The 14,243-nt window shown below is 39.5% G+C and overlaps 1 protein-coding gene across 1 annotated transcript; it reads left to right on the top strand.

The window, feature by feature from the left end:
- Positions 1-13,189: 13,189 nt before the first annotated feature.
- On the top strand, positions 13,190-14,109 carry LOC118495767. The gene is made up of 4 exons (XM_036004792.1): positions 13,190-13,313; positions 13,437-13,537; positions 13,623-13,904; positions 14,008-14,109. Exons 1-4 carry the CDS (start codon positions 13,190-13,192, stop codon positions 14,107-14,109), a joined length of 609 nt encoding a protein of 202 aa, XP_035860685.1.
- The last annotated feature ends 134 nt before the right edge of the window (positions 14,110-14,243 follow it).

Genomic DNA, 14,243 nt, shown 5'->3' on the forward strand with positions numbered 1-14,243 from the left:
ACTATTCTTGGGAGTCTGCAATACTGATAGAGAGACACAATTTAAGATAATATAGCCTGTATAATCTCCTGTTAGACACATTTTGTACACCTTTGTAAAGATGTAATAATCCTATGTATTAAAAATGAGCAAACCTCATCATTTTACCACGATCTACTTCACAATCACACAATTACCATTGTGTAGTGTGATGGCATATGCAGCCTTATATGTCGCTTGTATGTGTTCATCCTTAATGGACACTTACTGGTTGTACAATTTTGCAATGTGTGTCACAATTTACGTTCAACATTAATCTAGACTTGGAACCTTGAAGAAAAACACCAACATTTCATTCTTGTGTGGCCTTTTAAATTGCACATCACAAAAGAGTTATGAAAGATATTCAGTTTTTATTTGTAATCTTTAGTTGAATAAGTGTTTACTATCACCATATCTGCGGGGTGAACATTTTCATTGGACTGTGAGTATTGATGAAAACTTTGTATGTTCACATAGGCTATCTATGGTGGCGTCATGCAACTCAAGAAGCCTAGTAGGCCTACTTCCCTTATTTCTTGTACTTCTTCAGGACCTCAACAAATGTGTGAACACACACACCGACCACAAGGGATCTTTGCCCATATTCAACCAACGTTGTAACCAAATTCGATAGTTTGGGAACAGGAAGTGGGCGACGTAGGCCTACTGCTTCTTGTATTACGAAAATGGAGGCTGAAAAACTCAGAAAAAACGGTAATACTAGGCAGCGCTGATCAAATATAAAACACATTCTGTTACTGTATTGCCTATTTCTCAAATAAATGTTTTCATTGTATTTTAGCTTACCATTTACCTGTTATACAAGATTGTATGTTACCTGCCGGTCCCCATATTAATTCTGTGATGTGAATGCATTACGTCACCCACCAGTGGGAGCGTTTATTGGTCCGGTGCGGCGCAGTGCATTCTGGTAGTTGTAGGATATCTCTGGCCATGTGGCACCAACATGGATGTAGGGCAGCAATTTAAAAAAAAATGTTTGTGCCATTCTACTGCATAGACAGCCCGACCTGGAAATACCCTATTTCCAGGTCTTATATATACATCCATATGCAAGAAACATCCCCTGGATGCACTGGGACGCATCTTCAGTGTTGTGATATGAGGTCATCAGGTCCTGACTTGCGTCACAGCAGCAACCCACGGATCAGCCCTTTTCAACTAAAGCCGCCTTGTGGCTTTCTCTGCGGCATCACTTGCGGACTTAAAGGCCCTTTTTGTGGCCGCTCCTGTAAAGCCCAACCGGTTAGGGACTTTACACAGTGAGCGTCCTACAAAGCCTCTACAGCCGACTTCTTTAGGCTCATAGGAAGTGGGCCTCTGCATTCCACCTCAGCTGACTTGACCACTATGTTCATGGCAAGGGCAAAGAGAACAACAGAGATGGTGCAGCCGGTTATTATTCCTTTCCCAAGCCGGTGCCATCCTGATGTTTCTGACCCAGAAGTGACCCTCAGCCTGAAATTATTGTAGTAATCCATGATTTCCAGCGGTAAAATACTTTTTTAACAATTGACTCCTGTACCGGAAATAAAATTTCATATTAAGCTGAATGAAGCTGAGGCCTGAGGCCAGGGTATGTTTTGATACTGATAATTATTCTGGATGGTACTGAAACCTGCAGGGTGGAGAACTGAGAATTGGGTTGGGTTGACATTATCTTTCTAGATCATCTCTAGAAACACACTGCTCAAATAGAGATCAAATAGCTATAGAACGTTTGAATGCTCTCTTTTACTACCCTCTACAACTTCTTCTAGACAGTGCCGGACTTCTTATTTAAGACATTAGGCCTATACAAAGGGAACCATTAAAAAAAGGGAACTAAACAAAAGTTTTGATATTTGGAGCTCATGGTTTTCTTTTTTTTTTTATTAAATATTTTTATTAGTTTTCACATTTACAACAAATAAAACACGGATTACAAACAAATAAACCAAAAACAACACTGGCTCAGTTACATACATACAACCAAAAGTTATACAAATAATGGGAAATCAGCTCTCATCAAGATCTTTCAGGGAATCCCCTTAGCAAGATGGCAGAAACATCAGGCTCCAAATAATTCAAATATAGCTCCCAAACTTTGAAGAATTGATTTGACTTTGAATGTAACATGCATGTCAGGTATTCCAGTGGTAGGCTACTAACCCAAACAGCACTTTATGCCAACCCTTAACAGTTTAGTTAATTAGTTTTTCACTAATCCACTGCAGTAAAATGTTCTTCCTTGCAGCATATGTGAGAATACAGTACAATCTCTTATTTGCCAACAGTACATATCTAGCTGGGAGGCCTAGAATGAGAGAGATTGGGTCCATCTGCAGCTTCAAGCCTAGTTATCTTTTCCATTTCTGATAAAATATTAAGCCAGTACCTTTGTAGTTTGTGGCAAGACCAAATTTCTTTTCACATGGGTGAAAGAGTAGGGTTGAAATAATGTCTGCGGTTTGGGGATATATGCATTCTGTGTATAATCTTAAATTGTATTGCTTTGGCATGATTACAAACTGAAATTGAGTTAGCATATCTCCATACCATATATCCTCTCACTCATTATCGCTGATAGTAACAGAAAGATCCCTCTCCCATTTATCTCTAAGCAGCTTATGGTTTTCTAGGTGAACTTCAGCACTTTCACACATCAAAGTGTGTTTACCGGTCTTGGGGGTATTACTGCATATGTGAAAAACCTTTTGTGGCTCCAGAGGAAGTCTGAAATCTGATCAATTTAGTCAGCTTAGGTTAGGACTTTAATACTCGATTTTGCATATTTGATGACCTTTGAGTAGGCCTAGTGTAAACACACCTTTAAACAGTGCTTGAATTATCTTTTTGTCTTTAAGGGGGTCTCTCTATCTCATAAAAAAATGTTGGCACAACCTGCACATAGCCTAACAAGGCTATACAATGAAATAGTCTAGGCGCGAGTGGCGCTTTTGCACAGTATATGCGCACGGTAAGCCTAGGCTATTATCTTGACACACGCACACAACAGACAGACAGAGATTTTTTTTTACAGAAATGGAGTCCTTTTAATTAATTTCAACATATTATTGATTGTAATAGTCCATATTTCATTTCATTTTCGCAATACAAAGAAATAGACTACACGACTATGTTCTAGTCTTATAATGTGCACGTAGTGATAACAACACCATGAGTGTTCAGTCGTCTCGTGTGTTGAACCGTGGAAATAAATAGACGAACAATTTTGGAATTTGCACTGAGATGTTGTCAGGAAGCCTATTCACTGAATATTCTATCAGAGATTGCATTGTATTGCTGACAGGTGTTTCAAAATATCTGGGAACTTTTCTGGAGCTCTGAATGGCAGAGGATAGCTACATATTTATTTATTTAAGATGTTTTGGTGCTATTTACCTCAAAAGCACATTAAGCTAAAAGCAAGGCGACTTCTTCGGACTTGCGAGTGCTGTCAAATGGATCGTAGCGTATGCGGTTTGCTCACATAGCCTAGTGGTGTGGTGGTGAAGTGCAGTCATGCTGCGTTCATGAGCGTAGGGTAGGCTCAGGTCTACGTCCCGTAGTAGCCTATATTTTATATTTTAATTTAATGTCTTTAATGGTAAGAGACCGCACAGGGATGGATAATGAGCATTGTTTAAGATTAAATTACAATGCCACATGTGGCAGACACCTTCAGATGTGAGAGACCCCCTCAGATTTTTGACTTTGTTGCTTTCATGGGAGCCAGTCCTCACTATGGGAGCTCGGCTCCCTCTGGCTCTCGCGTAATTCGAGCACTGCCTTAAGGTCTCGATCTCGTAGATTGTGAGGCAAACAGCTAGATTTGGATAAAATGGCTTGGATATTCCATTTCCTTGGACTCTTGGCGATGTAGGAAAAAAACGTTTTTGTTACAATATCAACGTTGTGGCTAAAGGGAGAAAGAAAAAGGTATGAATGCACACTCGACTCTCGACACCAGCTGTGCTGTTTACGGCTGTATTTTATTTTCTTTAACTTTGCAGCAGTTGTGTAACTGCTATAAATCATCTTATGCTTTGTGTGTGGGCTTAATTGAATCATGAGAGTCTAAGCTTTCAATTGGATTGGTGTGTCGCATGGCTATATTTTGAAGATTTAATGCTTTAAAGTTATAAAAATGTTTATGAGTGGAGGTTACAGCTACACAGCCACAAGCTGTGCCGTACACAGTACAGTGATCGTTAAGCGGTTTTAACCTAAGCAATTGTATTTGTTAATATGCTAATATATAATAATTTATTACATTATCATTCCAATATGCATCTTTGCACACTATATTTGCACTACATTTGCACTGTACATCCTACTCCATTGTTTTTTGTCCTTATTTGTATAGTTTCTGATTGTTATATTATTTTTATAGGCCTTTTATATTTTTTATATTTTGTTAATTTTATATTAAAGTTTTAAATCCCATCAAGTTTGCCTGTTGCCTGTTCTTTCATTCCTGCCAATATATAATAATTCATTCCTGCTCATGCACAGACAGTTTAAACTAATAATTGGTACCACAGTCGTTAGTTATTTAAAGGTTAGGGGAATGTAAAAAATAACGTTCTCTAAAGGTTACAACGGTAGGGGAACGTTCTCTAAAGGTTGCAACGTTAGGGGAACGTTCTCTAAAGGTTGCAACGTTAGGAACGTTCTGGGAACGTTCTGGGAAGGGTCGATGTAACCAAAAACTAACGTTCCCTAAACGTCAGGAAAACCTTCCATGGGAACCAAAAACTAACCAAAAACTAACCTTCAGGGAACGTTCCCGCAACCAAAAACGAACGTTCCCAGAACGTTCTGGGAACCAAAAATTGTTACCTGGGTTTAAACTATTAACAAGTGCCTGGCGTTTACTGAAAAGTTATGGATATGGCCTTATACAGACCTCCATACTTTCTCAAGACACTTCATGTCTTTATTTTGTTGTTATTTGTTGAGTAATTTCACAAAAGATAGAAAAGAAATCACAAATTTAGAACAAACATTTAGTATGAGGAGACAGGAAAGGAGACCACCTCAAAAAAGTATGCTGTTCACCCAAAGTATGCTTTTTCTTGTTCAAAGAGGATGTGCTTAATTTAACTATTCAAATTACTGACAACATTGTTTTGTTTTTTTAACATGTTTTTATGAGTTGCAAATCTTTTCTTCTCCAACATTATCCAATTGTGCAGGAACTGTAGCATAGTAATAGGCAAACTGAAGTGTGTATAGAAATGTTGGAGATGAATGGAGGATCCTTTAAAATACCACAAAACGTTGCGAGTTGTTGACTTTACACAGTATCAAATGTATATTTTTTCTCTGACTGCTGTCACAATATTTCCCAAAAGATTTATAAATCTAACATAATATTCTGGAGTATGGTCTTAGGCTGCTGCTTACCGGTAGGTGGTGCTCTGTCACAAACCCTACAGTACCCAGTGATTGTCATGCTTCGACACATCCATGTTAAAGGGATGTTTGTAGGTTGACCTGCAACTAGTGATGTTGTCGGTACACGATCCGTTCTGCCTGCACGATCCGTTCTGCACATGCGCAAAATGTTCGCGCATGCGCGGTTGTACGAGGATTTACGACACTGCACGATCTGTTCCACGCTTCCGGTCGACAGCCAAGCTAACGTTAGTTTAGCTAACAGCTAATTCGGCTAACTGCTAGCTGATTGTAGCGGTCTGCCGTTAGCCTCCACAGGCAAGCTAACGTTAGTTTAGCTAACAGCTAATTCGGCTAACTGCTAGCTGAGACAGCATGTAATAACTTTAAAAGACCCTCAAAATAAAACTTGAAAATAAACGTTGACATATATAACAAACACCTAACATATATAACAGCTGTTACGTCAGTTCTACTTTACTTGTGCTCATTTAAAATACAATCACTCAATATTTGTCTTTAGAACGGATCGTGCAGGCAGAACGGATCGTGTACCGACAGATGTTACGTTCTGTGCCGAGGCTTCGAACATGGATGTATTAAGAGAAGCGTATGTCGAGAAATCCCGGTAGTTTTCCGTGAAGCGCATGTCGAGGCTTGTATCGTTCTCATAGACATCCGGAGCCTCGCTGCCCGTCCGTACCAAGTGACAGGTTTATGAAGTGGTTCGAATCTACACGGTTTTCTTATACATCCATGATCTACACGAGCACATTCACGGCTCTTTGCCCGGTTAAACCACTGCCACTTTCCAGTTTTAGAATAGCCTACTAAAAATACCCTTCCTGCTATTAGACCAAAATGATTGATTTACACACGTTTGATAGCCACATTCCTCTCTAGGAAATCAGTTTATTATACAGTTATGTTAATGATATAGGCCTACCACCAGAAAATACACACTATTGATATAAATGATTACGTGGAGAATTTTTTTTTTCTTCATCGTAATTTAAGTCTTAACCGGCGCAAAAATCTGATAAGTGTATCACAGATCACTAGATCACCTCACAACACCTCAGCCTGTTCTACACTCTTTGACCAACAGGTGGTATTGTGAGCAAACCATTTCGCTGGAAAGCTTCAATGCTTCATCTCGCCATCACTACCTACAACTGAAATTTTGAGGAGCATCTCGCTGCAGTCTGCGGGAAGTCGGGGCCATAGACTGTATATATTAATGGACAGAGCATGTGTGACCCATTGGTTTGTGGAGATCAGTTATCCGTTGTCGAGTTTGCGTTTATGGGCGCAGCCATCCTGGTTGCGGATGTGACGTTTTTAGACGAGAGGGCGGAGTGAGGGAGGAGCCATAGACTATTGGGCGGTGTCTGACTGTTTTTTTTTTTTTGGAGTTGGCAACGCTGCTTACACTCTAGTTACCTTACACACGTTCACTGGCAATCTGGATGCAACTGCTGCTGAAAGCTAGCATACATAATTCGAGGTAAGATATAGCTTCGCTAGGTTTTAAATATATCTTTGTCCAGTAGTTATATTACATATAAGAGGAGTCACATTGTAAAGTAAATGTATCTGAAGTTACCATGTAAATTGTCTGTAACGTTAGCTAGCCACTGGTAAAACATGCTAACGTTAATTTTCTGCAAATCGAAGTTTACGTTGTCCTAATTTAAACGTAGTATCAGCGAAATGCAAAACGGGGATTGTTAATGCTTATCATTATCTAACACTAAGTATTAGCAGATGTATAACAAAGTTTCTTAGAACGTTTGGTTAACTGTAATAACCATAATGCACTGATAATGTCTTGCTACTGTTTGCTCCATCAGTCTATGGTTGGCACAATTAGCCTTTACATGCTTTTAAGAGCTAACGTTAGCAGAAATAAGCTCATTTAACTAAATTAAAGTTACACTAAATAACAATAGACTGTTGTTGATTCATCTGTATTCTCCCCCGATAATTAATGAAGTACAGTTACATGCTAGTGTGCATATATATTTAACTATGAGGGGCTCAAATGGAAATTGATGACTCTTTCTTTCAGAAATAGGAGTGTGGAGAGCTACGATGGCATGTACACCCACCCAATACCTCAGAAGTAAGTCCATTTTCTCTGGCATCACCCAGAGATGCAGGTGGAGGGCTGTTAACAATCCGGGGAAGATCGACAAGGCTCGCAGGGTTTTTTTTCTTTTTCCACTGTGCATTACAGACAACCAACAGACTGTCACACTATGCTCACTTTAATTGTAAAGGCAGCTTTTATTTCTTTACCCAGGCATTTGGACTTGACTGAACAGAGTGCTGCACAAGTGTTTTAAGCTTTATATGTTAAGCTATATTTAGGGGTCCAAGCCCGAGTCTGTAAGAACGGGCAATAGCAAAGCTATGCCGTTCATACAGCAGGGCTGTAGAACCCTATTGTTTTTCTACTGATTATTAGGGGTCCAAGCCCGAGTCTGTAAGAACGGGCAATAGCAAAGCTATGCCCTTCATACAGCAGGGCTGTAGAACCCTATTATTTTTCTAAAGGTTTTTATTATTATTCTTCTCCGCCTAAAACTCCGACTACAGCCTAAACCGTACATGGTGGGGGGTTGCCGTTTTCAGGACTGGTCCCAAACTCCGCAAGGACCTCAGGCGCAAAAATTGACCCACTTCCACCACTAGGTGGCGCTATAGCAGAAAAAACGCGTTTGACCCTATAACTCCCACACCGTACACCTGACATTTAAAATCCATATATCCACGCGTTCCCTGGATCCAACTGAATCACGTGATATAGGCCACGCCCATTTCCGCCTGACTTTTATGCGTGAAAAATCGCGATTTATCAAAAACCTACTTTTTCGAACTCCTCCTAGACCGTGCGACCGATCTGCACGAAACTTGGAACGTAGCATCTCCAGACTGACCTGACAAAAAGTTACTAAAAAGAATTTTTATAGGATAAAAATTGCGCATATTACGCACAAACAAATTTGTGTAGCTAACTCTGAAAACACCAACTTTGCCATATCTCAGCCAAAATAAAGGCTATCAATGCCAAACTTTAGATTCTTGTTTGCCATGACCCTCTGGAGGTGCCACACGCGTTTTACGAAGATTGGTCACTAGGGGGCACTACAAGTACAAAAAGTTTATATCTCATGAACGGCTCATCCAATTTTTACAAAATTTGATGGGCACCATCTAGGGACACTCCTGAGGCCAGGTCTAGAGTGGGGTACTGAGAGGTCAAAGTGGGCGTGGCCTATGGGACCCAAGTCTAGATTCACCACTTACACTAATGTGAACAACTTTAAATTTACAGGGTAGATAGACAATGGGTCATGGACCACACCTACCAAAAATTACACATGTGGACCACTAGGTGGCGCTATAATGGTTTTTTGCCTTTAACTCCCACATTACACATCGCACATTAGAAATCCTTACATCCCCGTGTTCCTTGAATCAAGCTGAATCACATGATATAGGCCACGCCCATTTTTGCTTAAAATCTTTTTCGCAATATCGCGCAATGCACAAAACTAACTTTTTCGAACTCGTCCTAGGCCGTGCGACGGATCAGCTCGAAACCTGGTAAGTAGCATCTCCAGATGGACCTGACCAAAAGTTACTCAAGGAATTTTGCTACGTTAAAGTATGCGCATTTGACGACCAAACAAATTTTCATAGCTAGCTACCACACACGTATCATATCATATCTCGGCCAAATTAAATGTTATCAGCAAGGAACTTGGGATCATTGTTCAACATGCCACTATGATGCTCTGTACCAAATTTGGCGAAGATCGGCCTTTAGGGGGCGCTATAAGCAACGTTTATTTGTTTTGGCCAATGACTCAATGCATTTAAATGGGAAATTTGCATATGCAATATCTCTGCCACGGTAAAAGCAATCACCACGAAACTTGTGGTGCTCGTTCGGCATGCTGCTCTGAGGCTCAGTACCAAATTTGGCGAAGATCGGGCTTTAGGGCGTGCTATAATCAACGTAGTCGAGTTTTGGGCAATAACTTAATGCATTTAAATGGGAAATTTGCATTTGCAATATCTCTGCCAAAGTAAATGCTATCAACACAAAACCTGTCATGCAGGTTCGGCATGTTGCTCTGAGGCTATCTACCAAATGTGGCGAAGATTGGCCATTAATTGGCGCTTTTGTCGATGTAGATGTTTTGGACTTATATACTGATTTATATACTTTATTTACTGACATTTTCCTCGTCATTGTTACGCTTTGGGTTCTGTTTTCCATGATGACCATCCAAAAGTCTGGTCTTTTTGTATGTGTCAGACGTTATACTATGTATATAAAATGTGTATTGTAATTGCATAAGCTACAGTTTGTTTAAACAAAAATAAGGGAAATAATTATGAATATAAGGTGTTTTATTTAGCAGATGTAATTGTGTTGTTGTATCCTATACAATATTTATATTTATATACTCAGCAAAAAAGGAAATGTCCTGTTACTTTCAACTGCTTTTATTTTTTAAGCATACTTAACATATGCATATATTTCTATGAATATTAAATGGTTTAACAACTAAGACGTAAACTGGACAATTTTCACAGACATGTGACTAACAGTAATGGAATAATGTGTCCTTGAACAAAGGGTGGGTCAAAATCAAAAGTAGTTTTCAGTATCTGGTGTGGTCACTTGTTCCATTGAGTATTGCAGTGCATCTCCTCCTCATGTACTGCACCAGACTGGTCAGATCTTTCATTTGTTGTTGCCATTCTGTAACTGTCCTGCTGGCTCCCATTTGTGTGGGAGAAAATTGCTGCTAGAGTAAATATTCCAATATGGTGTATCATATTTAATCATAAGTATAGCCTAATATTACTGGTGAAATGGTATTGAACCTTTAATCCATTTCATTTAGGTGCAACACTGCGGGCGAAAAAGTACTACGCCTACTAATCCCACTGAGGCTTTGCACCATCATTAACTGAATTATAATTCATAATCTTTTATTTCAAAGGGTTTACATCATTCACCAACAATCCTGTGGAACTCCTTTTTAAAAATATATGAAATTTTTCTACATATGTCTGTGCGTTTTTCTGATTTCCATTTGAAAAGTGCAAAGAAAAAAGCCAATAAAGTACAAAATAAAACACTTCTCAAATACACAAACACACCCACATCAATCATACACATACTTGAAATAACTATATACATAAATATATAGAAATAAGTAATTATACATTGCACAGGGTGTGAAATGATTATATGAGGCCCTGTTTTTGCTTTGACACAGCTCCAGCCATTACAGGGTTAAAATTCCACTGGCAAATGTGGTCTCTATCGACTTGTCTGCTCATTGGCTAAAAATGTAGACGGGTCTTAGAGCATTTAAATCTAACTGGTCCTAGAAAATGTCACTCGAGTACACGTGGTGCTCACATCGCGTCAGAGGAGTCTTCAGCTTTCTTATTGGTGTATCACAGGCAAACCTGCACCGATTGGCTTATACCAGGTCTCTATGGAAACCTTAGAAGTCAGAGAATAGAGTGACGCCCACATCAAGTTGCTAGGAGCCTCAGGAGAGACGCGGGGAAGCAATACAAATACGGAAATGAAAACAGTTTAGCGATTTTCCGTTGTGATTCGGCCAGAAACGTCAAGATTGTGAGGCGAACAGCTCGTTTTGGATATAATGGCTTGGATATTCCATTTCCTTGGACTCTTGGGGATGTAAGAAAAAAACAGTTTTGGGCAAAAAATCCCTGCAGTGGCTAAAGGGACAAGGAAACAGGTAAGGATGCACTACACACGGGCTGCGCTGTTTACGCTGTATTATTTAATTTTCTATAACTTTGTAGCAGTTGTGTAACTGCTATAAATCATCTTATGCTTTGTGTATAACTGCTATAAATCATCTTATGCTTTGTGTGTGGGCTTAATGGAATCATGAGCCACTAAGCTTTCAATTTATGTGTGGCATGGCTGTATATTTTGAAGATTTAATGCTTTAAAGTTATAAAAACGTTTATGAATGAAGGTTACAGTAACGCCACAGCCACAAGCTGTACCGTAGACGGCACAGTGAACGTTAAGAGGTTTAAAATCGTTACTACAAAAAACAGTCGTGTTTTCTGTCCCGGAAATGGAATTACGTCACGACCGTGATGTTGTTATAACGTAACTTCGCCTTTGAGCGATACTCACTGTTGAAACACGGCAGTGTTCAGACGTGGGTTTTGAGATCTACAGTATTTGTCGGCTACAGTGGATTTTTTTTCACAGAACTACAGAGCTTTTCTATAAGTTTAACTACTTGTCTTACTAAGGTAAGTTTACTTTTAATTGTAAATGCCTTGGTTGTGTTACCGGATTTGAACGTTACCTAGTTAACATGAGGTCCATTGTTGCCTCTTAGCACGCTAGCGTTAGCTAGCTAGCTAGCTATAGCATGTTTTAATTTGGTTCCTTTTGTATATGTTAAAGCGTAACTCTCGCCAAAATGCAACCTAGGGTCTTTATTTGAATGTACAGGAGTCAAACTTTCGTTTAAAAGCATATTTAGGACGGAATCGCCACTTTTAAGATTTACCGTATCTTCGTTTTTGGGTCAAATGGCCTTTTGAATGGGAGAGCTAGGGGCACTTTGATGCTAGCCTCAAAATAGCTATTTTTAAAACACTAAGAAGGCTCGACACAACATGAGACTTTCACCAGGGGCTCTACACCTTAACCAAAGCATTGACAACATTGGTTGTGTACCCAGAGTTTAGCTACTAAAAAAGGTTTTCAGCAACTCACGTTAGCAGTTGTTTACACTATCCGCCATTTTCCCAGTCAAAAATCTGCGAATGAACGGACTTTTCTCTGTGTGTGTGTCATGTGTAGCTGTTTGTGTGTGTCTCTGTGTGTGGCAGTGTTGCTATATGTACAGTATCTCATAAAAGTGAGTACACGCCTCACATTTTAGTAAATATTTCATTATATCTTTTAATGGGACAACACTGAAGAAATTACACTTTGCTACAGTGTAAATTATTAAGTGTCCAGCTTGTATAACAGTAAATGTGCTGTCCCCTCAAAATAACTCAACACACAGCCATTAATGTCTAAACCGCTGGCCAAACCTAGAGATTGCCATGGTTTTATTTCAGTTAGCCTAATAACTGGTTTGATTTGCATTAAGAGATGATTTTATGGAAAATACCCCATGCCAATCTCTAGGTATGGTGAAGGGTATGTGATGATGTGGGGGTACGATGAAGGATATGTGATGATGTGGGGGTATGGTGAAGGGTATGTGATGATGTGGGGGTATTTTAATTCCAAAGGCCAAGGGAACTTTATCAGATGCATAGTATCCTGGATCCATGAAATAACTGGCCTTTTAAAAATAAAAGTCTGCCTGTCTCTATGGGAATTTAACATATGGGTGTACTGACTTCAGTTGCCAGCTGTTTAGACATTAATGGCTGTGTTGAGTTATTTTGAGTGGACAGCACATTTACACTGTTAAACAAGCTGTACAGTTAATACTTTACATTTACACTTTTGTGAGATACTGTAGCCAGGATGCTGCAAATGTTGGTATAATATAGAAATGGCTGGTGGATTTAAGACAAAATAATAATAATTTGTGTGTGGTGTGTGTGTGGCTTTGTTTCTGTGTCTCTTTGCATGTTTGCTTGGTCTCATTATGTAGTAAATATGGTTATTGTGGTATAGATCTAATCTTTTGATGTATTTGTATTTCTGTAGATGCCTAGAGGAAAAGGTTATCGTCGGTCTTTGGCTGGCAAGTTGAAGTACGCAAAGCGGAACACTCCTCAGCTTCCCACTCCTGAAGTGATTCTGGTGCCATGTGGTGGCACATGTGAACCATGTAAGTATTCATATATGTATACATGTGTGTTGCCAGGGTATAAAATGTTTATTTAATTTTTTTCAATCGCTGCTTTATAAAGGTAAATTAAATGTTAATTTTCTTATTGTTTTTCATTACTAGGTTGTGGTACGGGGGTTCGTCACCGAGTCAACGAATGGACACGGTCAAAGGTTACAGGAAAACAACACAAGTTCATCATTCCTCCAGAGGTCCCAGACAAGGTATTTTTAAGTTCATTAAAACGTTCTATATGTGTTGAGAAATGTAGTTGTGTGTGTGTTTGACCAAATCTTTCTCTTGTTACAGTTCATTCTGATTGTCGGCGATTCTCATCTCCGGGCTATAGTCGACGGGGTTGTTCCGATGCCAAAGTCACAGGACATTCCGCTGTCGTTTGGCTTCATGTCTACTCCTGGGGGCACTGCTGCAGACCTGAGGGCCGAGTTGGACAACGCTCTTCTCCCCCGGATCCCAGATGCTATCTGTCTCTTGGCACCTAGCAACAACCTCACTGCTAACCAAACCATCAGTGAAGCGGCGGCGGATTTCCGGAAACTACTGGACAGCACTATCAACATTTGTACTAAGGTAAGCTCTTTTTATGTTTGATTTTTTTTTTTTTTTTTTATAATTTCTGTAATACCATTCTTGTATGTGTTGTACAAGTCTTAACTCTATTGTATATGTTAAGGTCTTTGTCGTCGACTTCCCGCCGCGTTTGAACATTGACCTGGACATACAACGGCATTATCGTGAGGAGTACCATCGTGTTGCAGCTCCGTTGGGTATGTGAAGTCAAATAGTGTATTTGTGTGCAGGTTTACAGGATGATATGCATTTTAAGCAGACATTTTAAATAAATGCCTAATTATTGTTCTATTCTTCATTTCTAAGGTATTCGCTGCTACCCTGTTGATGAGAGGTTCC

The sequence above is a fragment of the Sander lucioperca genome, chromosome 9, assembly GCF_008315115.2.
Source record: "Sander lucioperca isolate FBNREF2018 chromosome 9, SLUC_FBN_1.2, whole genome shotgun sequence".
NCBI lineage: Eukaryota > Metazoa > Chordata > Actinopteri > Perciformes > Percidae > Sander > Sander lucioperca.